The sequence below is a fragment of the Homalodisca vitripennis genome, chromosome X, assembly GCF_021130785.1.
Source record: "Homalodisca vitripennis isolate AUS2020 chromosome X, UT_GWSS_2.1, whole genome shotgun sequence".
Classification (NCBI taxonomy): Eukaryota; Metazoa; Arthropoda; class Insecta; order Hemiptera; family Cicadellidae; genus Homalodisca; species Homalodisca vitripennis.
The window spans coordinates 8,816,571-8,844,535 of NC_060215.1; the positions used below are offsets into that span (position 1 = coordinate 8,816,571).

General features: G+C 35.8%; 1 protein-coding gene across 6 annotated transcripts in view; it reads left to right on the forward strand.

Moving 5' to 3' along the window:
* LOC124368653 (protein O-mannosyl-transferase TMTC4-like) overlaps positions 1–27,965 on the forward strand; it is a 108,495-nt gene that overhangs the window by 33,385 nt on the left and 47,145 nt on the right. For 5 of the 6 annotated variants that reach the window (XM_046825898.1, XM_046825900.1, XM_046825897.1 and 2 more), the window contains 3 exons: positions 9,668–9,904; positions 21,530–21,729; positions 26,060–26,234. In XM_046825898.1, coding sequence (XP_046681854.1) covers positions 9,668–9,904; positions 21,530–21,729; positions 26,060–26,234 — 612 coding nt within the window. The remainder of the gene's footprint in view (positions 1–9,667; positions 9,905–21,529; positions 21,730–26,059; positions 26,235–27,965) is intronic. The other variant, XM_046825902.1, reaches the window with a different exon arrangement.

Consider the following 27,965-nt stretch of genomic DNA (forward strand, 5'->3'; position numbering starts at 1 on the left):
TTTTGATCTGCATTTCCACCCATACAAGATGGCTATCGTCCAGCACTTGAAGCCTACTAACTATGAAAATCGGCAAGCGTTTGCAGGGACAATGATTAATTTGACGACTGATGACAAAATTGTCATGATGAGTGACGAGGCACATTTTCAACTGATTGGTTATGTCAAGAATTCCAGAGAAATCGTTTAGTGCGCCGGAGGATGTGGTTCCAGCAGGATGAACTTCACATACAGCCAATGAGGTGATGGACTTCTTGAGAAGTAAGTTGTGGCCGAGTCATATCGCGTTTTTGGGGACATTGCATGGCCGGCTCGCTCCCCAGACCTTAGCATTTGTGATTTTTTTCCTGTGGGGGTTCCTTAAAGCAAGAGTATACACAAACAAACCCTGCCCACTCGTCGAACTAAAAGAAGCCATAATCCAAGAAATTGCAAACCTGCCTCCTGTCTACGGGCCGGCCGCCGAGGACTGGCTTCCACCGCATCTCTCACTCAATTGATATTCTCTGGTGTCCGGGCTGACTTTGGACGTCCAGTCAACTTACGTTTTAAAGCTGAACCGGTTTTAAATAACACAGGGGAGTGTTGTGTATGAAATAATGTGAATATTGGACAGTTTTCTTCAACAGTTTTTAACACTTTTCAACTCAGTATTGCTATACTGGAAGCATACCAAAAGTTTTGGATAAGTAGAAAATTTATTCATAAGTCTTAAATTTCAAGTTTTATAAACAACTATATTATTAAATTAATGAAGAATTTGGATTCACTTACCATTTGTTGGAAGCACATGTTTTCACTGTAATATTTAACTTTGAATTTAAAGTTGTAATTCCTACTAAAAGAGACTAGTGTGTCTTAAAATATAATTTTTAATCAGAGCATGTGCTGTTAAAGTACCAATAATAAATCTAAATAATTAAATTATATTTTTAAAATAAAAAAGAACACTATCCAGAGATTGACTACTGTAGTCTTCCTGTGGCAGAATTCTCCAAACAGGATACCCCACTACAAACAGCTTGCAGGAAAGTTGGTTGATTGCTACTGAAAACCAGCTGTTGTCATTATCTAACAGTCCTGGTGCTGGGCTATGCTGGTATCCATGGACACTGACAAGCTATTAATTAAACATCATTGACACTATCTCATTTGTCAAGTTGGGCTATACATGGACTGTAGATAAAATCAGTAATCAGCACTGACCTTCAAAGACAATACTAACATCTTTCTTGTTCAGTGTCTATCTGTTTGTGTGTTGTTTATCAAACTTTCTCATATTTTATCTGTAAACAAATTTTAAATATTTTCAAACATTTCTATTTGTTTATTTGCTTTTCTCCAGTTGTTAAAAAATAAAATATATTAATTAATATCAATGAATAATATGAAAATATTGGAAACTACCCTGACTGTGTACTACAATTAACAGTTTCTACAGAGATTTTAGCCATACAATCAAATCAACTTTTATAAATTGACAATATTCAAACTAGCTAATGGCCAGGGAAGCAATACAAATGTTTGAAGTTTTTATATTTGAATATTTTGAATATATTTATATATATTTGACATAGAGAACCAGCCAAACTCTTAAAAACTGTATTAGTAGCTGCACTAACTAACATGGAAATAAGCAAAAAAACTAGTTTTATCACTGGAGAAATTGTGGTTGCAAAATTAAAAGGCTACCCACACTGGCCAGCTAAAATTACTGAGATCCAAACAAATGACAAAAATCACAGCCAAAAATATAAGGTTGTCTTTTTTGGAGACAAAAATTGTGCAGACATTAAAGAATCTGATATATACTGTTATGAACAATATAAAAATCTTTATGGCCAACCCAAAATAGACCATTTCAAAAATAAACTCTTCAACAAAGCCCTAAAGGAAGCAGAAAACGCTTATAAGCAACACTGCATGGAAGTCACAGGCAAAGAAGAGATTTTCGAGTCTGATCCAGATGATCCAGTTTCTGATACAGGGTCACTCAACTCTCTTAGCACAGGAAATAACACAACCTTAACGTACTTAGAAAGTAGTATCCTGGAAAATGACCTTACGAATAAGGAAGATAAACTAAAAATGGCAGCCACCGTTGGTACGGCACTGTTAAAAGAAAACCAATCTTTAAAGTGCCAGATTGCTATATTAGAGAACAAGGTGGCTAGCAGTGAAGCGATGATAGAAGAGATGAAAGAAGAGGAAAGGAAACACCTGAAAATTATAGAAAATCTGCTCGGTAAGTTAGAAGACACTCAAGAACAACTCAGCAAAGTAACTCAAGAAAAATTACAAATTCAACACATTTTTGAAGAACATGATCAAAAACAAGAATTACTGATTCTAGACTATTCCAACAAAATAACCCATTTAATGCAAACTATCTCAGGTCTTGACACTAAACTAAAAAACATGAAACACATCAATCAAACAGAGTGCAGATCCACCTTAAGCACTGCTACTCAGACGCAAATGGACAGCTTACCGACATCAGCCTCCTCTTCTCTTGTGTTGGAAATGGCAAAAATCAGAGACCAACAAAGCTTAATAATAAATTCCATCAACACAAATTCAGGAATGCCTGAGTCCATTCACCCCTTAATGAATGATCTAGCTCAGATAAAACTCAGACAGGACTTAATGGAAAACACTGTCAAAACATTGCAGGAACAGCTAAACAATCAAAGTTCTATGAACGCAACTAGGCCACCCAATTCCATCTCTTCAACACCCCGGAGAACATTCATAAAACCTGTAACGAACAAGAAGAGTACAAGGAAAGTATAAGGTACATCTTTACAAGCAGCCAAGTATAGGTCCAAACATCTAGCTTGTAACACAACAGAACATAGTAACGCAGAATTAAATTCAGCCAGCAATTCTGCAGAACCACCGGCTGCTACAAATGCCCCCCAAGATGCAATTTCTCATCAAAGAGGAACAGTTGACGAGGCTGGACTAGGATATATCAGTAAACCGGAACCATCAGTGAAGAAACCGCCAATAACAGCATTAATTCGGTTGGACACAGAGAACCTTGAAGACTTCTTTACTAATCATGTAGACATCTATAAGAAAATTAATGAACACTATCGAATTGGCTATGTTGCACATTTTTTAGAGGCCTGCCATCTGAAAAAGTTCAAGGAGAAATCGAGCAAAGAGGCCTAAACAAAAAAATGACAGTTTCCCATCTCAATGCAGCAAGACGAACAGCTACCTCAAGTTCAGCAAATCCTCTAAATAAACTTTACATCCTACACCAAAACATGCAAGAAATTAGTAACAAAACAAACAGATTAAATCACTTTCTTGAAGAAATAAACCCAGATGTTATCATCCTAAGTGAACATGGGCTAAAGAAAGACCAACTTGAAAACACTAGAATACCAAACTACTGTCTAATAACACATTTCAGCCATACAAACCACAAAAAAGGAGGTGTTGCCATATCTGTCAAAGATGAACTGGAAACATTGGTACAGCCTGTTGACATAGAAAATAACCAAGAACTATTATGTGAAATGGGAATGATTAAATTAACATCGGGGAAAAGACAATTGTACATTCTTGGCGTCTACAGAACTCCTGCAGGACAGCTTGAGGAAGCATTAAGCCTACTTTCAGCAACGATTGAAGATACAAAAGCAGAAAATCACCCAATTATAATAATAGGGGACATTAATGTGGATGGGATGAAAACAGATAGGGACAACCTAATGCTAAATAACACCTTAAGCAGCCACAACATCACAAGGCTACCACTCCCTCCAACACAAGTCACCCCCAAATCCATGTCATCAATAGATTTTATCTGCACAAATCTGGATAGGGAACAAATAACTTTAACCGTAATTCACGCTGGAATCTCAGACCATACTGCCCATCTCTGTGAAATAAAACACAATATAAAACCGTCATCCCAGAAGAACATGATACGAACAGAAGGAACAAGAAAACTGGGAAAAGTACAAAACGCAGACTCAGCAGAAACAGCTTACAAAAACTTTTTATCAACCATTGTTGCAGCCATGAACACAGTGTGTCCAAGGAAGATCGTGCGACAAAGGAAGAGGAAAGCACAAATATATTCAGATGAAGAAACTAAACGTCTCAAAATAATATATCTGGATTGCCTCCGAAGATACGAGCTGACAGGAGCACAGACGGATAAAAATCAAATGTGCAAGGCCAAGAAAGACTACGACATCAGGCTAAGAACAGTAAAAAAAGCAAGCAGCTGCAGATCACATAGCTACTGCTGGAAACAAATCTAAAGCCTTATGGCAAGTTATAAACAATGAGAGAGAAAAAAAATATCAAAAATCTTCTCAACCACAACTCAACATACAAGGAGAAATCACGACCAACCCCCTTCTAATAGCTAATCACCTCAACGAGTTCTTCACAAATATAGCAGATCACACCCTAAATAAACAGCCAAGAACAAAAAAACAGATCGCAACTCAACTCCTAAGTACAAATCATGATTTAACCCAACTGCCTCTCACTAATAATCATGAGGTTGAGGCTACAATTAACAGCCTTAAGCCTTCAACCTCAGCAGGGCTGGATGAAATCTCAGCAAAAATTCTGAAACACTGCAGCAAAGCCCTGATTTCACCCCTCACCAAAATAATAAACCTATCACTTGCTCAAGGGCATTTTCCATCAGCTCTTAAACAAAGTAAGGTATATCCAAAGCTAAAAAGCGGCAGCCTCTTGGAAGCTACTAACTACAGGCCCATATCGTTGATCCCAACTTGCTCAAAGGTAATCGAGAAAGTAGTTTTGAAAAGATTAATGGACCACTGTGAACGGCACCATCTTTTGACAGACAAACAACACGGTTTTATCAAGGGAAAATCCACAACATCTGCCATTATCCAACTTGCATAATTCATTGTTGATAACCTGGAAAGAAAAAACATGGTCACTGGCATTATGCTAGATTTTAGCAAAGCCTTCGACTGCCTAGGACATGAATTGATCACACACAAACTTGAACAACTTGGAGTCAAAGGGCATGCTAAAGAGTGGTTTAAGAGCTACCTAGCGGGAAGAAGCCAGACAGTTGAAATTCAATACACTTAAAAAACATACTTACATACAGTAAGATCAGAGCCCCTGCCTATCAACAGAGGAGTACCCCAGGGATCGGTGCTGCTGGGACCAGTCCTGTTCATTCTCATGACCAACGACATGCCACAATACTTGGGCACACACTGTGCCCCTCTGATGTATGCGGACGACACAACACTTTTAGTGGCCGAATCATCACCTAACAACTTGGCAATCAACTCCTACACTGCACTCAACATGGCTTATCAATACTGTCATGAAAACGATTTAGTAGTCAACACAGGAAAAACAAAACAACTAGCTTTTGGAAGGAGGCATGAAGACATTCCTGCACTGCCTGATGTGTCAATGGAAAGTCACACTAAATTCCTTGGCATGACAATTGATAGCAACTTATCATGGGACAATCACGTTGACACACTTTCCAAAAAGCTGAATTCTTGCTTATACGTCTTGAAAAGAATAAAGCATGCCAGTGATGATGCAACTACAAAAAATCGCCTACCATGCGTTATTTGAGTCCCACATAAGGTATGGCCTTACAGTTTGGGGAGGCACAAGTGCAGGTAACTTGAAAAAAATCCTGATACTACAGAAAAGAGCAGTCAGGATCATGTCCAGCCTTGGTCCAAGTGAAAGCTGTAGGGAAGCCTTCCCCCACCATGGCGTGATAACAATTATCGGCTTATATATCATAGAAGTTATAGTCCACGCTGATAGGGAGCAATTGCAACGAGGCCACGATCTCCACACTTACAACACCCGCCATGCTTCCAATTTCCACCTGCCCCTACACCACTCCGCCCTGTTCGAGAGGAAACCATCCTACATAGGTAGAAAACTCTTCAATCATCTTCCAGACGACTTACGAAAGCTTCAAGGAAAGAGACTGAAGACTGCGCTGACCAGGTGGCTCTCCCACCGGCCCTTCTACTCCATGGATGAGTTCCTGAATTGGAAAAGAGAAGAACAGAACTTTTAATAAAAACTAACTATGTAAAACTTGACACCATTGCATTTCTTGATGACCTGTGAATAAAAAGAGTTTGTCTATTGTCTATTGTCTATTGTCTAGCTCTGAAGTTACTCACCCATAACATAATCGTGTTACGGTTGGTCTTGTAGTCAGGATCCTCAACTTCCGTGTCTGTCTAGTACTCCACATCGTCCATATTGTCATCCTCATCATCTGAACTCAATACTGGCTCTGTTGTACGCTTAGAACTTGGTTATTGTACACCACTTGGTCCCGGGGAAAGATCCATAATGTTACAAAATCACTTATTACTAAAAAACTTAAAAAATAATTAAAAATAATGAAAAAGTCTGATGTGAAAACGAAGTGCATAAAAATGCGGGAAAAGTACCTCTCGAGGAGCGAGAAACATGGCATTGTGATAGCTGGAAGTAAAGTTTTTACTGGAAGTAAAGGACTGGAGTAAGGTATTACAAACAAGCAATGTTGATGACGCATTTGAAATGTTCCACAAAACACTTCAACAAGCATTAGACATCTCCTGTCCTCTCTCTATTATGAAACTAAAAAAGAACAACCTCAAAAAAATATGGGATGCAGAAAGCAATGAGCTCAAGGACAATTACCTAGAAGCCATAAACCGAGCAATTCTCACAGGGAAACCAGAGGATAGGTTGGAAGCAGCACAAAAGAAGAAAGCCTATGATCTGAAATTAAAAACTCTTAGGAAAGAAGAGATCGCAAACAGATTTGAGGAAGCAGACAACAAGACCAAAGTTTTATGGAATATAATTAACCAGGAAAGAAAGTCTCGTACCTCAAACGTGCAGCTAGACACTCTCATCGTCAACAGGGAAACCATCTCTTCACCAACAGAAATAGCAAATCATCTCAATGAATTTTTTGCAACCACAGCTGAAAGAACACTCATGAACAGTACGCAGAATAACAAGCACACGAAAACAATAACCCAAGACACCTCAAAATCCAATTTGTATTTCTATAAAACAAACTGTGATGAAATTGGCAAAATTATCAATGGACTAAAACAAAAGTCCTCAGCAGGAGAAGATGATTTTTCATCAAAATTGGTTAAATATTGCAAAAATGAAATTCTCATCCCACTAACAAATTTAATTAACAAATCTCTTTCCCAAGGAATATTTCCAAATTGTTTAAAAACTTCAAAAATATATCCTAAATATAAAGACGGTCAAACGAATGAACCATGCAACTACCGCCCCATTTCACTAATATCAACCTTCTCAAAGATTCTAGAACGTGTCATCTTGAAAAAACTTCTAGGCCACCTGAATCAAAATGAACTTCTTACTCCAAGACAGCATGGCTTCAAGAAGAATAAATCAACAACCACAGCAATAACTCAGCTAGTTGAATCTATCATAGACAAACTAGAAGAAGGTTGTATAGCCACAAGTATCTTCCTAGACTTCAGTAAGGCCTTTGACTGCCTAGAGCATGGCTTAGTAATAAAAAAACTCAGATCATTAGGAATTGAAGACAAAGAGGCAGACTGGTTCAAAAGCTACTTGAGCAACAGGAAACAACTTGTAGAGCTTACATCATCAAGCAATGGAATAATTCACAAAATAAAGTCGGAACTGTTACCAGTAACAAGAGGCGTACCTCAGGGATCTCTGCTTGGTCCAGTGCTTTACACTCTTTTGACAAATGACTTCCCACAATATCTGGAGAAATACTGCAAGGTTTTGATGTATGCTGATGACACTGCCCTTATTACTGAGAAAGACAAAGAACAACTTGACATCAATTCGTATATAGCTTTTGATATGGCAAAGCAATACTGCCATATCAATGATCTGGTACTAAATGAGAAGAAAACACAGCAGCTAATTTTCACTGCCTCCCGAAACCATCACAGGGGTCTCCCAGAGCTAGAGGTAACAACATCAACAAAATACCTAGGTCTGACTCTAGACAACAAACTATCCTGGGAGCCTCATGTGGATAAACTCTGCAAAAAACTTAGCTCCTGCCTTTATGTAGTACGACGAACTAAACAAATTAGCAATATAGATATGGGTAAATCAGCCTACCATTCTCTCTTTGAGTCCCATCTGAGATATGGATTAATTGTATGGGGAAGTACAACAGCAACAAATTTACAAAGAGTATTAGTAATACAAAAGAGAACCATCAGAGTTCTTACTGGACTGAGACCACGAGACAGTTGCAGGGAAGCCTTCAGAGAACTGAGGGTTTTAACAGTAGTAGCTCTTTATATAATTGATACTATTTTGCACTCTGTAACTACTGGACAGACTAGAACTGGAGACCATCACTGCTACAACACAAGAAATAGACATCACTTTGCTCTTGAAACACACCACCTAAGTTTATATGAGAGGAAACCATCATACAAAGGAGCAATCTATTTCAACATTCTACCAGACTCACTGAAGAAAACACCAGTCAAACACCTGAAGAACTCACTCAAAAGTTGGTTTCTCCAGCAACCCTTCTACACTATTCAAGAGTTCATAAACTGGAAATCAATTGCATCATGAACCGATATTTTAAATTTTATGTTCTGTATGTCCTTTATTGTATTGACATAAATTCTAAACTCAACGTTTATGAATAAAGAATATTGTCTATTGTCTATTGTCTATTGTTAGAGAAGGTGTTCGACAGCTTCAGTGCCAGACTTGAAGAATGCTTGGCCAAAGAAGTACATCATTTGAAGGACGTTATCTTCAGGTCTTAAATGTGTGAAATAAGTTGTACTGATGTTATTTCCATTAATTTTACATCAACACCCTTATGTAATAACCAATAAAATACTTTTTATCACTTTTAATTTTTGTGTTTTTTTTTATTTTAAATATATCAGATCTTTTTGCCGCACCCTGTACATGTACGTATAAATATTGTTTATGTTTGTCTAAAATGAATAAAATACAGTTTACTTAGCTAAGATGTATTCATTTGGAATATTCCCACTGCCATAAAAGGGGGTTCCCTAGTGCGAGCGGTTACTAGAGTTACAAGCTGGCAAGGAAGACTGTCCTCAGGAACTAGCGGTAGCGGTAATCACAGTTGCCTCATTCCCAAAACGGTAGCGAGTGATAACTTTTGTGACTTATGTGTAATTTTCATATATTTATTTCATATTTCAACCTAAAGTAGGTAAAAATATGTGTAAAAAATTTTAGCATATACAGAACACTATATAGGGATTTTTAGCAGCGAACGTGTTAAACTTGAAGGCCTTAAGCGTTGAAGGCATTTTATATAGTTAGGTAGTTTTTACCATGTAATTTGAAGATCACCCATCTTGAAAATGAAAAATAATATTGACAGTGAAGAAAAGTGGCTTGTAAATGAGTTGCATTACACTATCTCATTCAAGAACAGTCTGACTGATTTTTTAGTTGATCAAAATGACTATTACATAAGGGAATATTTAAGTGATAATTAGTTTAACTCATCACAGAAAATTGAAACAAAGATTACCATTTTAAGAACACGCATATGTACTTTTAAAAACATTCGCATATTGCTAAAATAAAAATTTGTTTAAACTGACAACACTATGTTTATGTATTCTGGTATTTTCAGGCAATATGCAGTGCTTATGACTTTTTGATCTCTGAGAAGAAACATCCAAGACATTTATTAAAATTTTCAATGACTTGGTCAAAGTTTCAAGATACAGGCCTAATTGTTCGGCAGATCATACTGTTGTCTACAACTTGTGCTCTGTTTTTGTTGCGTTGGTGGATCATGGGAGGAACAGTACCAGTTTTCCAAAAAGTGGACAATCCAGCTTCATTTTTGGACAGCATGCTTCTAAGGGTATGTATTATAAACACTAGCAAAATACAATATTGGGGCAGTACAGTAACTGTACAGTAACCCAAGAACCCATCCTGAGGTATCACTAATTCAAAGTGTGTGTCCTAGTAATGTTGGGCTTCTTCATCTTTGGAAATTTTATGTCAAATTAGAATCTAGGAATAATTGGTCACTTCAAGTGAATCTGCCATCAGCAGAAGTGTCTTGAATAGTGAGGAAATGTGTGGTAACATAACATAAGTGTTGGCCAAAAACACATTAATGTAGACCAAGATCATAATTAAATTATTCATCAAACAATTATGAATGTGGAATTATTGATGTCTAGAGTATTCTTTGGTCAGTTACACCGCTTTATCAAGTATGAATAAACAAGTGACAACTTCAGCTAAATATATATATCGTGATGGTCGAGCAAATAGACGGATAACAGATATAATATTATAGATATTTTAGATATATATATATATATATATATATATTACTCTTACAGTAATGTAATGTATTTCAGAGCAAAAAGCAATGTAATACATTAAACATAATTGTAATAGCAAATACAAGTATTTATTATATGATAAAACATCTGTACATTAGCTAAATATGTGGAAAAATAATGTATATTAATATGAACATACACATAAAATAGTTCATATAGCTTGGAAATAGTCAATCATTTTCTTTTGTCTCTTCGATGCTCGTTTAGATTTAAAACGAGCGTTAGATGGTGGTAATCATACTAAACTCTTCCTGTGGGGATCCATAAAAGAACAATAAATTAGTTTAAGTCTTACCTATCAAACGGGAGTGGGGTTTCTCAAGGGACTATTGTGGGGCCACTACTTTTTATTTGCTATGGAACAGGTTTATTACAAGTAAAGTAGTTGAAAACCAAGGTGACATCTTAGTTTATACGCTGATGACATTAATCTACTGATATATGTTTCTTTTATGAGCAAACTTGAGATAAAGTCACCATTAAATTTAAACAACGTAGGAAAGTTTTTGTGTAATCATTAGTTTCTTTTAAATTCTGGCAAAACTAATTTGGTTCTTTCTAAAACTAAAAAAAACATAATTACAAACAAATCATTTAGATAATTCTCTGATAATTCAAATTGATCAACAAACATTTTTGAATTGATTAATGGCAAATTTGAACTAGGTAAAACATGCTGATTATGTCACACAAGACATTGTCTTAGAAATTTATGCCTTTTCCAGATTATTGGAAATTTGTTCAGAGGAAACATTAAGCACTATATGTTCTGCCTACATACGTTAAGCAACCTCTTTTTAAATTGGTATATATATAGCAACTTGAAAGGAAAATTATTTAGGTAGAATTTTAATGCTGCAAAACAGTCTTTAAGAATAATGTTGAATATAGACTATTCTGCATCTGTTAGGTGCCACTTTAAAGAACAGAAATAGTGATAATGACTGTTAATTAATAATAAGATTTAAATATATGATTTTATAATTATAGAACAGATTTAATGAGGACCTAGCTACATACTAAGTTAATAATGTTATTACACAGGGTGTTTCAGGAGGAATCTGCCATAGTGCATAAGATTATTCCTCTCATCAAAGTAATGAAAAACTTCATATAAACATGGATCCGGAAATGCTTTGTTAGCAAGTTATACAGGGTCAAAGATTTCACCTGATTTCAGCTCAGTGAAATTAACTCACTCTGAAATTTTTAGGGTTAAATTGAGTTTGTTAATTAGATAAGTTTTATGTAAAATGAGTTGACAAATTGTATAAAACCTGTTCTAGTACTCTACGAGTATATCAAATAATTTAGGAAATAATCGGATCGGGGTAAATGGGTTGAATACTCACTTTTTTGTGTTTGGATTACGATAACTCCATTAAATTTCCTATAAACAGAGAATAATTTTGAATAAAATTAGTATTGAATTCTCAAAAAGATAATGTGATTAAAGTCAATGAAAACGGAATAGTTTTGTTTGAAACTCAATGTTATTAAGAAACATGCAAAACAAAAAATTATGAAAATCATGAATTGCTAAATGTAGGTTAAATTTTTATTTCAATAATGTACAGTATCAGTCATAAAATTACTTGATAAACTTACAATGATAACATTATTACAAGAGCTGCTCAAAATGTCCATCTCCATTATTCATACACATTTCAGCCTGACGATTTAAAGAGACCATTGCATTCTCTAACATTAGAGGACTGTTATTAATTTCTCGAACAGCAGTCATGATTCTGTGGAAAAGTCCATTGTCTGATTTTTGAGCATACACTAGTGACTTCACGTGTCCCCATACAAAGAAATCTAAGGGGTTAAAATCAGGGGATCTCGCTGGCCACGATGTTGGGCCTCCTCAACCAATCCACCTGTTTGGAATTTCATTGAATTTAAAGAAAAATATTGTGTTTTTATTTACTTTATTTATATATTTTTTGGTGTGTGCGTGCATGAATGTGTGCATGTGTGCTTCAAAAACTACTTGAAGCATTACATATTTGTTTGAAGCCTAGTCTCTTTACGGTACCAGTGTGGTAATGAAGCTCATTACATGATTGTTATGATAGGATAGTTTAACTTATGTTTTCAAGTTGTCAATAATCATTTTTAATGAATTGCATAATTTTGTCCCCATCTCTTGTTTTCTGCTAATTCACTTGTGTAACTTTTCAAATCCTCAAGTACTGGGTATTCATTAATAGTATTCTTAAATAAATACTGGGTATTTTTAAAATTTTGTAGAGTGTACCAAAACAAATTTTTTCAAGAAATGGAAAGTTTGCATTCTGTTCATTTGGTACAACTATAGCAAGTTGGACATACTATAAATATGTGTTTTTGTACGACTAAACAATTTTTAATTGAACTATGTTTGAAAGTATTGATTAATAAATGAGTTAAATAAATGAAATGACTTAATAGATAGAAAATCACCATCTGTTATTGTCTTATTTATTGTACCTATACTCATTTCTATGAAGCTTTAACATGGTTGTCATGTTCTTTCGAATCTCCCTATAATGCTCTATTGTTTCATTGTGGGTGTTTTTTAACACGTTCGCTGCGGATTTTTGTCCAAACAGTTGCATTACCAAAGTTACAGCACTCTGTTGTTTCTTTTGGTACATACTGAATTCTTGTGAGGGTCCCCTGAAACTTTCCAAGCGGGTTCTGGTGAAATATCTTACCTGGCCTGGATGTGCAGGCCAACTGTCCAGACAGTTGCATTACCAAAGTTACAGCACTCTGTTGTTTCTTTTGTTACATACTGAATTCTTGTGAGGGTCCCCTGAAACTTTCCAAGCGGGTTCTGATGAAATATCTTACCTGGCCTGGATGTGCAGGCCAACTGTCCAAACAGTTGCATTACCAAAGTTACAGCACTCTGTTGTTTCTTTTGTTACATACTGAATTCTTGTGAGGGTCCCCTGAAACTTTCCAAGCGGGTTCTGATGAAATATCTTACCTGGCCTGGATGTGCAGGCCAACTGTCCAAACAGTTGCATTACCAAAGTTACAGCACTCTGTTGTTTCTTTTGTTACATACTGAATTCTTGTGAGGGTCCCCTGAAACTTTCCAAGCGGGTTCTGATGAAATATCTTACCTGGCCTGGATGTGCAGGCCAACTGTCCAAACAGTTGCATTACCAAAGTTACAGCACTCTGTTGTTTCTTTTGTTACATACTGAATTCTTGTGAGGGTCCCCTGAAACTTTCCAAGCGGGTTCTGATGAAATATCTTACCTGGCCTGGATGTGCAGGCCAACTGTCCAAACAGTTGCATTACCAAAGTTACAGCACTCTGTTGTTTCTTTTGTTACATACTGAATTCTTGTGAGGGTCCCCTGAAACTTTCCAAGCGGGTTCTGGTGAAATATCTTACCTGGCCTGGATGTGCAGGCCAACTGTCCAAACAGTTGCATTACCAAAGTTACAGCACTCTGTTGTTTCTTTTGTTACATACTGAATTCTTGTGAGGGTCCCCTGAAACTTTCCAAGCGGGTTCTGATGAAATATCTTACCTGGCCTGGATGTGCAGGCCAACTGTCCAGACAGTGTTAGAGAAGTATATGATTTATTTACATGTTTATTGTAAATATTCATTCTCATTGTTATCATATTCTTCACAATGTTTTGCCTTCTGATGTTTTCATTGTTGAAAAATACTAGTCAAGAGGCTAGGTTGGTTGCTTTTATTAATTTTTATATTTAGTTAATAAAACATAGTTTTAAGGGTAATATATCAGTTAATAACCTTATTTATGGGAGTATTTAACCCAGAGAAAAAAAATTTAATGTGTATTCCTAATTCTTCGTTCCTTGGTTATTCTCTTTTTTGATGAACATATTAGCTGCTAGGAATGGTAAAATGTCATAGAGGAGGTTTATTTGAATTGCATGCATTGGAAATCCAGGTCTATACATTGAATAATACTTTGACATTGACCATGAAAGCGAATATGGAGTTCAGCTCCAATACATCTTCCGCTTAGTGCAGCATGTGAAATCTGAAGCTGTTAGAGGCTTGACTCGTGGAATTTGAAGTCCACAATTGTCTGAAAACTGATGAGTCAGTGGAAAATGAGACCACCTGTTCATCTAGATTACACCTGGTTTTGTAGTCTAGATGTTGAAACTATGCAAAGAGTTTGTTTTGACCTTCTTTGTCCCTGACTTTTTTTGGATCTTTGAGACGGGTATGGACATTAGTTTCCACGAGTCAAGTCTGTGACGTCGTAAGGTGAAATGGAGCTGAACTCAATATTCGCATTGATCAACCCTTCCCACCGTAACTACGTTATGTGTACCTTGAGCGATTGCAAGCTGTGAAGGGTACGAGGAGGGAAGGGCTGTACATGGTTTCAATCAATCAATCAATATTTCTTTATTACATGAACATTAAGTACAGTAATATAGTCATAGTATAATGTAATAGGAAAAGTCACTTAGGTGTTTGTTGCATCCAGGAACTCCTCCAGGCTGTAGAGTGGAGTCTTGACAAGGAATTCTTGAAGTACTTTCTTCAGTGCGTTTCCAGTTAGCAATTGGAAGTCTTCTGGCAGTTGATTTCTGAGTTTTCGTCCTATGTAGGACGGTTTTCTTTCAAAGAGGGCTGTTCGATGGCGGGGTAGAACATATCTGGAGGCATGTCGTGTGTTGTAGTCATGGAAATTGTTGTAAGTGTCAAAATTGAGTCTGTCAACATGTAGAATTGTTTCGTATACATACAAGGCTGGTACAGTTAGAATGCCTAAATTTGGATACGCTTCCCTGCAGCTTTGTCGAGATTCAAGATTGGCGAGGGATCTAATTGCCTTTTTTTGAAGGGTGAGTATCCTTTTCAGGTTTTCAGTAGAGCTGCCCCAGATGATAAGACCATATCTAATGTGGGACTCTACCAGTGCGTAATAAGCAGCTTTGACGGATCCCTGAGTACCCACTGATTTGAGTCGCCTCATAACGTATATGCCTGCACATATTTTATTGGAAATGGTGCTCACATGATGACTCCATGAAAGTGTACTATCGATAGTTAGGCCCAGAAATTGTGTTTTATCAACTACTGATATGTCTGGAATATTTGTTGGTATTTCCTTTTTCCTACTGAAATGCACTTGCGTTGTTTTATTAGGATTTATTGCCAGATCATTCAGTGCACTGTATTTGATGGCTTGTTGGAGAGAAGTCAAGGAGTTAAGGGATAGTTCATCTGCTGTGTCATTTTTTATAAGAAGGGTAGTGTCGTCTGCATACATTATGCAGTCAGTACTGGAGCTGGCGATGAAAGTAGGGAAGTCATTAGTTAGAAGAATAAAAAGAACTGGGCCAAGTACCGATCCTTGAGGCACACCTCGTGCCAGTGGTTTTGGAGTTGATGTGTACGATCTGGTGATGCAAGATTCAGTATGCTGTACCTCCACAAGTTGTGACCTTCCTCTGAGGTAGCTGGAGAACCATTTGTTCTCTATGCCTCTTACTCCCAGATTTTCCAGCTTTTTTAAGATTAGGTCATGTCCCAGACAGTCAAAAGCCTTGCTGTAGTCAAGAAATAAGGCTGTTACGTACTTTTCGTCATCTATGCTGTCAATGATTGATTCTACTAGGCTAATAATTGCTGATATGGTTGATTTTCCTTTTTGAAATCCATGTTGGTTGACTGTGATTAGGTCATGTTATTTAAGGTAGGCCATCAATCGCTTCAGAACAAGTTTCTCTATGATTTTTGCAAATGTAGATATTAGCGAGATGGGTCTATAGTTCTGAGGGTCTGATTTCTTCCCTTTCTTGTGTTTTGCATAGACCTTTGACACTTTAAGCCTTGAGGGGAAGTGACCGTCGGCAAAAGATTTGTTAATGATTGCTGCAAGGGGTTGGGTTAGTTCATTTGCACAGAACTTCACACTCTTTGAAGAAAACTCATCTATGCCACTGGACGATTTGTTTTTCAGGCTGCAAATTGTTTGATTCACCTCGGTCCAAGTTGTTGGTGTCATGCAAAATGACTGTGGCAAGGGAATGTGCAATAAGGTCGGGTTTTTTCCTGTCCACCCAGGTGCTAGGGTATGTATTTGGTTTTGAATTGTCATACCAGCCATCTGAGTAAAGTAAGTGTTAAGGCTTTCGGCTACTTCTGTAGGATTATGTAGGGTGGTGTTGTTGATGTTAAGTTTAGGGCACTCCTGGTTGCACTGTTTCCCACGCCTCTCATTATTAATCAAACTCCATAGAGCCTTGGTCTTGTTGTCAGATTCTTCTATGTGCTTTGAGTTTGCTTGCCGATGCAGTGTTCTTAGTTTTTGGTCATATATCCTCTTACTGTTTCTCATTATTTCTTTGTCTCGAATGTCTCCTGTTGTTTCATAGGTGTTGAGGGCTCGTAGGTAGGAGGCTTTCATATCGGCAGATTCCAGGTCATAGTAATGAGATGGTTTGGTAGGGCCTCTGTTCTTGTGTTTCCTTTGTGGGCAGCAGATATCTAGGGCAGTACAAAGGGTGTCATGGAATATATTATATGCAGTTTCTGTGTCTTCAGTAGTTTCAACAGCATTCCAGTTTTTGTTGTAGAAGATGGATTTGAGATTTTCAAGGTTCTTTTTCCCCATTTGTCGCTTTAGTTTTGATGTTGAGTTGGTCTCTTGATTTAGGTTAAGGCTGCTCAATTGGGCTGTATGGTCGGAGAGGCCAGTTTGTAAAATAGTTACAGTGACCTCTGCTTCTGGGATGTTGGTGCATACGCAGTCTATCGAGGATCTCGTCTCGGCTGTTACCCGTGTTGCAGGAAGGGGAAGCCTTCTTATGTTGTGTGTGGTTAGTTCGTCTTGTAGCATCAAATTGTCAGGGTTGTTTTCTTTTAGGCTATCAATGTTTATATCCCCTAGTAATAAAAATAACTTATTGTGTGCTTGGATGTGGTCTAGGATGTGTGATAAGAAGTTTAGGCCACTTCTTGTGTTTCCACCAGGAGGGCGATATACACCAAGGAGATATATTTGCTTTTCTTTAATTTTGATCTGTGCCATTGCTGCCTCAAAGAGGAGCTCTTCACAAAAGTGTGTAATTTCAATGGCCTCTACATTGGTTGTCAGGTTGTCCTTACAGTATATAGCGGCACCTCCTAGCTTGTGATCTGTTCTGCTAAATTCAGTTACCAGATTGTAGCCTTGTATTTTGGTGTTTAAAATTTCACTTTGACTCAAGCCGTGTTCTGTCAGTATTAAAAGGCTAGGGGATGTTTCATTGAGCAAATGGTTTAGTCTGTCAACTTTGTTTGGTAGCCCCCTGATGTTTTGATGAAGGATTGTCAGATGTTCGTTTCGTTTCGTTGTTTGTGGCCTAAAAAAAATTCTCCATTTTCTGCCGTTGGGGTATTCAGTGAGCAATCAGAGACAGCCGAGGTTTCTGTAGATGTATTGCGACTTGTGGATATTAAATTTGTCAATTTAGCATATTCTGAGCTGTTATTGGGCCAGTAATTATTTATCAGCTCTCTATAGAAGTCAATGTTTTTCTTAAAGAAGGTTTCATAGTCCTCATTGATGTCTTTTATTTTTGCATGTTGGGGATGAGCCTTTTTGCCGTCTGACTGAGGATTCACAGGTTGTGTTCTATTGAGTTCCAGTGTTGGAGGGAGTGACACTTCCGCTGTGTAAATCTGTGCTTTGCTTCTTGCAACTTGCAGTGACACGCTAAACATGTTATCCCTTCTCTTTATAGTAGGATTGTTATTCTTGGTCAAAGCGGCAGTGTTTGTCAACAAGCTTACAGAATTTTTCAGTTTTTTGGAAGGAGTTTGTCTGGCTCTCCATGTTAAACTTTCGTTCAGTTTTTTAGTCGGAGTTTGTCTGGCTCTCCCGCTTATTTGTGATGAGCTCAGTTTTTCTGTAGGAGTTTGTCTGGCTCTCCCGGTTAAGTTCTCGTTGGGATCCTTGGTACAGTGTTGTACTGGGAAGTGTGATATTATTTCCCCAGTACTTTGGTAGCTGTGAAGGTCAGATGTAGGCAGAGATAGTGGATAAAGGTGATCTTTATTCTGTAACTGGTCTAGTAGTAGCTTCATCTGTTGTTCCACTTTGTCTTGTCGGATGCTTAACTGTCCAACTTGTATGAGGAGAGATGGAGAGCTGTTTGGTGGGGTAGAGGGAAAGTGATCAGTTTGGGTTTCCGTATCTTTACTAGTTATATCGTCTTGGCTTTTTTTATAGCCGTTATTTTGAATTTTTGTGCCAAGGTTTACTATTGTTTTCTTTAGTTGTAGTATTTCATTTGTATGTTTGCAGATAGCTTTTTCTTTTTCCTGGTCCTGTTCTTCAAAGACTGTTTGTAATTGTATCCGCAAGTCAATCTCTTTTGACAACTTATTTTCCAGTCGTTGTATGGTATCTGTAAGGGATGCTGATCTACTCAGTAGTTTTTTATTCTCATTTTCCAGTTCCTCAATTTGTATTTCGTATTTCATGTGGCCCAGTTGGTCGGAGTCCATTATTTGTTTAGCCGGATGGGAGTTTTTTAGAGTCAATTCATGTAGGTCTTGCTTTAATTTATTGTTTTCTGAAAGAAGTATGTTGCCAGCTTCAGCGGCAAGAGAAAGGGATGTTTCTAGATCTGAGTCGTTACTATTCTGTATTTTAGTTTGAATGTCATTTATGGTTAGCTCACATTCTTGTGCCTCCACCTGCTGTGTGTCCTCAAGATCCTGTTTGGAGTCATGGAGAACACTATTTGGGTCATCACATTTACAGCTATTGTAAGATTGCTCTGCTTCTAGTAATGCCTGATTTATTAGTTTATTTTTAAAGTTGTCTGTTTTTAGTTGGCCAAAGGTTGTCTTATATTCTATATAGGGGAGCAGATCAGCGTGTTTGATTTCTGCAGTTTTATTGTCACCAAAAAAGGTAACTCTGTTTACGTGTGTTGACTCATATACTTTCCTTTGTAAAAATGTATTATCTTTCATGATCCAATTGTTTAAACAATATTTGTATTTTTTTTTTACTGTGTGAGCTAAACATGCCACAGCACTGTGTTGCACCACCGCCGTTCACTCTGGTGTTTGTTGTTATGCGCAGGATCACACTCACTACATACAGTTATTGTGTACAGGCAGAATTGTGTGTATATATATACAGGGTGAGTTTTTTAAAGCGATCCAATAGCTAACTTTTTAATTACATGACTTAGCACCACACTTTAAATTTGGAACTTGCTCAATTTTAAGTTTTACTTAGGAATACACTTTCAAATTTTTTGAAGATGGCCGCCATTTTCCAATATGGTGGCCAACTTTAAAATCTTTTATGGAACACCCTGTATTTTATGTTGTTTTTAGATTCTACTCTAAAAAATAAAACATTTTTGTACTTGAGAGTTTTTCCATATCTCTAATGGTTCAGGAGCTACGTGGACTGGAAGTTTTCATAATTTTTTCCAATATGGCGCCCAACTTTAAAATCTTTTATGGAACACCCTGTATTTTATGTTGTTTTTAGATTCTACTCTACAAAATAAGACATTTTTGCTTCTGAAAGTTTTTCTATATCTCTAATGGTTCAGGAGCTACGTGGACTGGAAGTTTTCGGATTTTTTCAGACTGATGGTGAAAACTTTCAGTCCACGTAGCTCCTGAACCATTAGAGATATAGAAAAACTTTCAGAAGCAAAAATGTCTTATTTTGTAGAGTAGAATCTAAAAACAACATAAAATACAGGGTGTTCCATAAAAGATTTTAAAGTTGGGCGACATATTGGAAAAAATTATGAAAACTTCCAGTCCACGTAGCTCCTGAACCATTAGAGATATGGAAAAACTCTCAAGTACAAAAATGTTTTATTTTTTTGAGTAGAATCTAAAAACAATATAAAATACAGGGTGTTCCATAAAAGATTTTAAAGTTGGCCTCCATATTGGAAAATGGCGGCCATCTTCAAAAAATTTGAAAGTGTATTCCTGAGTAAAACTTAAAATTGAGCAAGTTCCGAATTTAAATTGTGGTGCTTGTAATTAAAAAGTTAGCTATTGGATCACTTTAAAAAAACTCACCCTGTATATATATATATATATATATATATATAAAGATTATATGTAGAATTTCTGGTACATTTGGTGTTCATAAAATAACTATTAAATTATTATTATATATTTTCCATTAAGAATAGGAAGCTGAGAAAACTCCTCCTAAAAGGTCCTTTCCACTTGCTTCCGGAGTGATAAAATTTTCTGGATAGATAAGGTAAATATTGGTGGTAGAGGCCATCTCCTATTGAGAATTTGCAATTAGTGATTTGTCACTCCTGGACATCCATAAGTGTCCTGATGTAAGTGACACATCAGAAGATAAAAAGTTTCAATTGGGAGGTATTAGACATAGATAAGGTAGATTGGTGGTAGAGGCCACCTCCTATTGAGAATTTGCAATTAGTGATGTGTCACTCCTGGACATCCATAAGTGTCCTGATGTAAGTGACACATCAGAAGATAAGAAGTTTCGATTGGGAGGTATTAGACATAGATAAGGTAGATTGGTGGTAGAGGCCACCTCCTATTGAGAATTTGCAATTAGTGATTTGTCACTCCTGGACATCCATAAGTGTCCTGATGTAAGTGACACATCAGAAGATAAAAAGTTTCGATTGGGAGGTATTAGACATAGATAAGGTAGATTGGTGGTAGAGGCCACCTCCTATTGAGAATTTGCAATTAGTGTGTCACTCCTGGACATCCATAAGTGTCCTGATGTAAGTGACACATCAGAAGATAAAAAGTTTCGATTGGGAGGTATTAGACAGCCAGAAGTGTATCCTCCTGGGAAATATGACATTATTACTAGTTCAAAAAATTGTGGGCCACTGTCTGGACAGTCGCGTCAATTACTTTTATGTAAGTACTTAATATTTTCCGGTTTAACGATTTTTTTAAACATAATGAATCAAAATAGCAATAAATTTATGTATATTGTTAATTCAACGTTTGCCGCATTTTGAGTAACCGCAGTGAACGTGTTAAGAAATTCTTTATTATATCATCCAAAGCTTTGAAATGTATTTTGCAAACACACTACTGTTTCAATGATTTTTAGGAGTCAGAAGTATTTTTACTGATTGTATTGTTTTGTTTGTTGTAGGCTGTAAACTACATGTACATATATGCTTTAAATGTGTGGTTACTGTTGTGTCCTGAGTGGTTGTGTTTTGACTGGTCCATGGGATGTGTTCCACTGATTCTCATGTTACACGATTCACGGGTTCTCATTGTTATCATATTCTTCACAATGTTTTGCCTTCTGATGTTTTCATTGTTGAAAAATACTAGTCAAGAGGCTAGGTTGGTTGCTTTTATTAATTTTTATATTTAGTTAATAAAACATAGTTTTAAGGGTAATATATCAGTTAATAACCTTATTTATGGGAGTATTTAAACAAAACTAGGAATTTTGTCTGAATGATGATGTAATAGGTAGACAAGAGGAATTGTGTGAGGGGAATGGGGAGAGAATGACAGCCTCGTTGTTGCAACACTATTTTGGTCACCAATACAGCCCTGTCTCTAGCTTATTGCAATTGTCAACAGACATCTCTGACTTAAGCCTGTGATTGAACCTTTTCCTTAAAGTATATAGAAAACGCCTTACAATAGGTTTTAAGGATATTTTGTTTTTATAGATACCAGATTTAAATTTATTATTTTTAAAATCTCTTTGCTGTTGCTCCTGACAGTTAAAATTTATTTAAAAAATTGTTGTGTTTTAGACAAATTTGATTGAGTTGGAGGTATTAAAGAAAGTACATATACTTTGAAGTTCTATGTTTAAAATGTAGTTTTTGAAAAATGTTACACTTTGTGTAAAAAAAGTGTTATTTAAAAATTGAATAGTATTACAAAGTAGTAGTAGTAGTAATTAATAATATGTCAGTTAGTATGGAATGCTCTTAAGTAAGTGAATTAACTGTGGGGTGTGAAAGTACTTGGCAAAAATACGTGCTCACGTGTTACCAGCACTACCTCCATGAGTTTTGAAGTCAGCTTAACTTCATTACTGTTACACCTTATTTTCATCAATACACTTATGAATTATATGAAGTTGCTTAAAGGAATAACCCCTGAGGATGTTTAATGATAAATCAACCAACACCTTCAATAACAACTGAATAAAACTAAAAATATTTATTCTACATATATGATATAATTAAACCTACAAGTAATGCTGTATTATCACAAACTAATGTTATCACAAGCTGTTTGTTGTCGGAATTGTCTGCTAAGTTGTATTTATTTGGTCTACAACACTTGTGTTGACATTTTACTTTTTGAAATAACCTTTCTGCAAGGCTTCTGCGTGCTGAACTGCGGGTTGCCAGTCTTCCTTAGTCACTTTGTCCAGAGCATCATGAACAAGTTGCTTAACGTTGTTTATTTTAAATGCCTTATTATTAAGTGTTACCTCTTCTTTTACTTACCAACTTTTTTAGTTCATACCAGTCCAATTGAATTTTACTGGCAGTGATAAGGAGGGAGCTTGACAACTGTATTTCCCATTTCATTGGCTAACACGTCGAATTCATAAGTTTTGGTCTTAGTTTTATATGGGAGAATCCTAATGACTCTGACGTGGTTTTTTTCGTATGTAATGTATATGTTTTTTTGTATACATTACTGTCAATTTTGAATTTCTTTCCTTCTCAACGATGCATTTGGAATTTTCTCTGTGAGTACCGAGTGGTATGGAGCATTGTCCATAACGATGATTAAGCCTTCTTCAAAAAGGCATAGCAAATTTTCAAACCATTTTCTAAATGATTCAGCATTCATTCCACTGTGATAGTCAGCACCAGAAACATGTGTTAGACCAAAAAACCTATTTACACTCTTGCTAAAACCCATCTTTTGCCGAACCAACATGACAAATTATTAACACTCTACCTTTGCTGAACAGGGACCTTAGTCCACCAGACTTAGTTGCATCCTGTCATATGAATTTCCAAGTATGGTTTTCATTAACCAACGTTTCATCAAGGTAATATTAGGCCCACAACTACCAGTTTCTCTACGCTTTAGCACAAATCTCAAAAACTTTAAATGAGCCGCTACAATATCATTTTGTTACAATAAAACATTTCTACCATCATCAGGTACCATGGTTTTTTGGTACCTGAAACCAAAATGCCTTAATGATATATTTGTTGAAGTTACGGATACATTGTAATCAAGTTTTTGTTTGAGATACTGCGTGATTTTTTTAATATATGAAATTCTTCTCTGTCGTAGTTTGAAAGGACTTTTCGTCTCAAAAGATCTTTTTCAAGATCATCAAGTCCTATTATTTTTGATTATAGATTTCTTTGTTTTCCTGGCATTGAAAACTTAATTTCTAATGATGAATTTCCATCTTTTTCAGACAGCTTAGCTTCTTTGCTTATGTTGTTAACAGTTCTCTCATTTACAACGCAGGCCTCAGCGCATAGTATACCATTTTACCTAATGTTAGAGTTTCTCAGGAACTTTCCAATCACAGTTTTTTTTTTTAAGTTGTAAAGTAGTTGTATGTAACGGTTTCAACTATAGATCTTACTCCCGGATGACTGTGGACTTGAACAAACCTTATTAGACTCGAGTTTGTCCGAGTAAGGAATCACAATATCAAGTATAGTACAATTTATTGATACTCACACAAAGTAATTGGCACACTTATAATAGCTACCAATACATTTAATAACCATGAAAACACTCATTAACAGTGTACTGGAAGTCAATAAAACACAAAAAAGTTTCAAACTGCCACTGACTCAGTGATTATAGGCACTGAGAAGGAAAAAAGAACTGTTTTTACCATCTGGCACCACTAATACTGCTGCTTGTGCAGCTTCTGTTCACCCATTGCCTCCATATTTTTTACTCATCTGACATTTCATATTATATAGGTATTGTGTTTAGAGTTCCATGTTACAGAAAACAGTTACTTTTTAATTGTAGAATAAAGTGCATTTAATATTATAGAGATAATTGTGCTGTATTGTATTCTCAACTGTTTACAGTTTTAATAATGAAATCACCTAAGTATGATAATAATTTTACATAAAACACAGTTAAGACCATTCATAGCCATGATGCTATTAAGTTTATAAATTTATGAGATCTCAAGTTACAGCAACAATTCCCGCTGTTTATCTAATGAAGTACATTTCTGAAAAAGAACTTAGATCTCAGATGTATTTGATAACTTTCTTACTAAATTGAATATTCATTGACCATAACATGATTCAACTTTGTAAACATGTAATGTCTTATTATATATCAAAGATCCACACAAAAGTCAGTAGCTATGGAAACTATGTTATTCTGTGTTAAGATTCATACTTCACAACACTGGATGCAGATAAGTCATTTTTATATTAGAAATATTAGATAAACTCCATCCTCAGGGTCTCAGTCGTCTACAACTAAATTAGTGAAAGGGTTTCTAGATCACAATCTTCAAGGCTTTCATCACTATCACTGTCACTTCAATTATACTCTCAATCACTGTACAATACTTCATGCAAGTTTTCACGCTCCATCATTACACATAATGTAAACAATCAGTCAGAGAACACAGTGTACAAGATGAGCTAACAGCTGATCAGCAGCGAAACAGACAAAAAATATTGAAAAATCAGGTTAGCCACAGTATGAAAACGAAATTACTTATTTGTTTGTGGTATCTAAACAATTAGTAAAAGATATACCAACTATATCTAGTGAAAATATCGTGAACAGTGTAATGTCAAATGCTGACAGCATAACCAGCACCTGACTCAGCATTTGGTCTCGGCCGAGCACCACGTAACCAGAACATATGTTTACCTCAATGGATTGATGTTTAGCACCGTTTGTGTTGTTAAAGTGTAGAAATATACAGACTTACGTTTTAAGGTAATTTAATTGCTGTTCAGTTAGATTAATATTTTTTATCAATAACACTTTTTTTATTCACAGCTCTTTAAGCCTGAATGCAAGATAAATGTTTGATCATTCTAGAAGGCAATGTAGGAATTTAAAGTAGTATTATGTGGTTCTTACAACCAGGCTTAAGGAAGGTATGGATATGAAATATTTTCAATATGAAAATGAAATACAACTGAAGGGAGTGACTTGTTTTTTTTTTTCATAAAATTGTATTCTTTAGATAGTATTTTATTTTAAAACGTCTGATTTTCTTAGATTACATTTGATTTAAAAAGTCAGTTACTTAAGTCTTAAATCGTTGAGAAACAAGTGATTCCCTGAAGTCATGGTCAAAATACATACTGTAAAAATCATTCTTATTCATAACAGTCTCCTTGGTGCCAATTACAAAATTGTTCAAAAGTCATATGGTACCTTAAATACCTGTAAACCTTGTGAAATTAGCAAACGTTAAAAACATATTCACTCTTTAAGGATGTTATCTGAATGCAAATGAGCCAACCAAGAACCGATCGCACACTCTTAACTAAACAACTTTGCTGCAGGAATCAAAGAATGGGTAAATATTCGGAAACATCTATGGAAATTTGGGTTTGAGTTGTCTCAACATACATAACCATACCTTGATTTTAATCCTGACAACATAAGAAAATGTATTATATTTTTTGTTATACAAGGAAATATTTATTGATAATTATTTTTATATTTTCAGGAAGTTGCTGATGGCACTTAGCTTCATGATTTTTTCTTTTTTGCCTGCCTCTAACCTGTTTTTCCGTGTGGGGTTTGTGATAGCTGAGCGAAATCTGTTTGTCCCATCTTTGGGGTTTTGTTTGATCATTGCTCTTGGAATACGGAAACTCTCTGGTATGAAGATTTGGCAGCTGGTAACTATAATTAACAATCTACCATTCACATAGATATTCTACAATTCTACGCATATATTATTTTTCACATTTAACTAAGCTTTGGAAAAATGATTTTAGTGCAAGATTTGATAACATTCTGATAAAATATCATTCCATTGTAATGTTTTAGAAATAAGTTTTCTCAGGAATTCTATGATACTAGCATTTATTATTTATGAACATGGAATATGCCCAGTTATTTCTTTAAATAAAGCAAACTTTAATTCGAGTGTATTTGTATTTGATGTGGAATATAAATTTAACCACATGTTAAATATATGTAAGACATAAATTAATTAATAATATTTCATGTTAATTTGATTCTTTACCACTTTACTGAAAATATCAGATAGAAAAATGAACACATTGCAATGTTTTACATTTTATTCTTATCAAATGTAAATAAGCAACATGAGGCATATGAAAAGGATTGAGAAAAACATGAGCATTGCGTTTTCTTGTTAATATAACTTATTTATTTCATAACATATAAGAACTTTAGGTATAGTATAAACAACAACTAACAAAAACGATGTGAGGGAAAGTTAAAAAAAGTTTAATATTTTAAACTTGTTTCATTAATAAAGGCTGAAAAATAAAACAGGATTGTTATGTACATTTACAATAATAAGGTATTATATATATATATATATATATATATATATATATATATATATATATATATAAATACAGAAATATAACACTTCTAAATTCAAGATTAGTATTTGCTCAGTTTCCTATTTCAACATTTATAATTAATGATTTGATAGGTGAATAACATTCGCTCATTGTTATATGTTAGAAAAATAGATTACCACAGTCAGGATTGGATCCTCTTTATTCCAAGGCATGACATTAAGCATGCACAAAAATTGAAAAAATCTATTTAATACGTGGTGATGAATTCACCAAAGTCATGGATGACAACTGAGAAAGTAATACATAAAAAAAGTCAAACATACATCTGAGGGTCCAAGATGATCGGGAGCAAGCACCGACTGCATGGAACAAATGTGCAGCAAAGTTCACTTGAAAATGAACACCTTTGACCCTCAGATATCCTCAGTTGTTATACGTGACTTAATACATAAAAAAAAGTCAAACATACATCTGAGGGTCCAAGATGATCGGGAGCAAGCACCGACTGCATGGAACAAATGTGCAGCAAAGTTCACTTGAAAATGAACACCTTTGACCCTCAGGTATCCTCAGTTGTTATACGTGACTTAATACATAAAAAAAAGTCAAACATACATCTGAGGGTCCAAGATGATCGGGAGCAAGCACCGACTGCATGGAACAAATGTGCAGCAAAGTTCACTTGAAAATGAACACCTTTGACCCTCAGGTATCCTCAGTTGTTATACGTGACTTAATACATAAAAAAAGTCAAACATACATCTGAGGGTCCAAGATGATCGGGAGCAAGCACCGACTGCATGGAACAAATGTGCAGCAAAGTTCACTTGAAAATGAACACCTTTGACCCTTAGGTATCCTCAGTTGTTATACGTGACTTAATACATAAAAAAAGTCAAACATACATCTGAGGGTCCAAGATGATCGGGAGCAAGCACCGACTGCATGGAACAAATGTGCAGCAAAGTTCACTTGAAAACGAACACCTTTGACCCTCAGGTATCCTCAGTTGTTATACGTGACTTAATACATAAAAAAAGTCAAACATACATCTGAGGGTCCAAGATGATC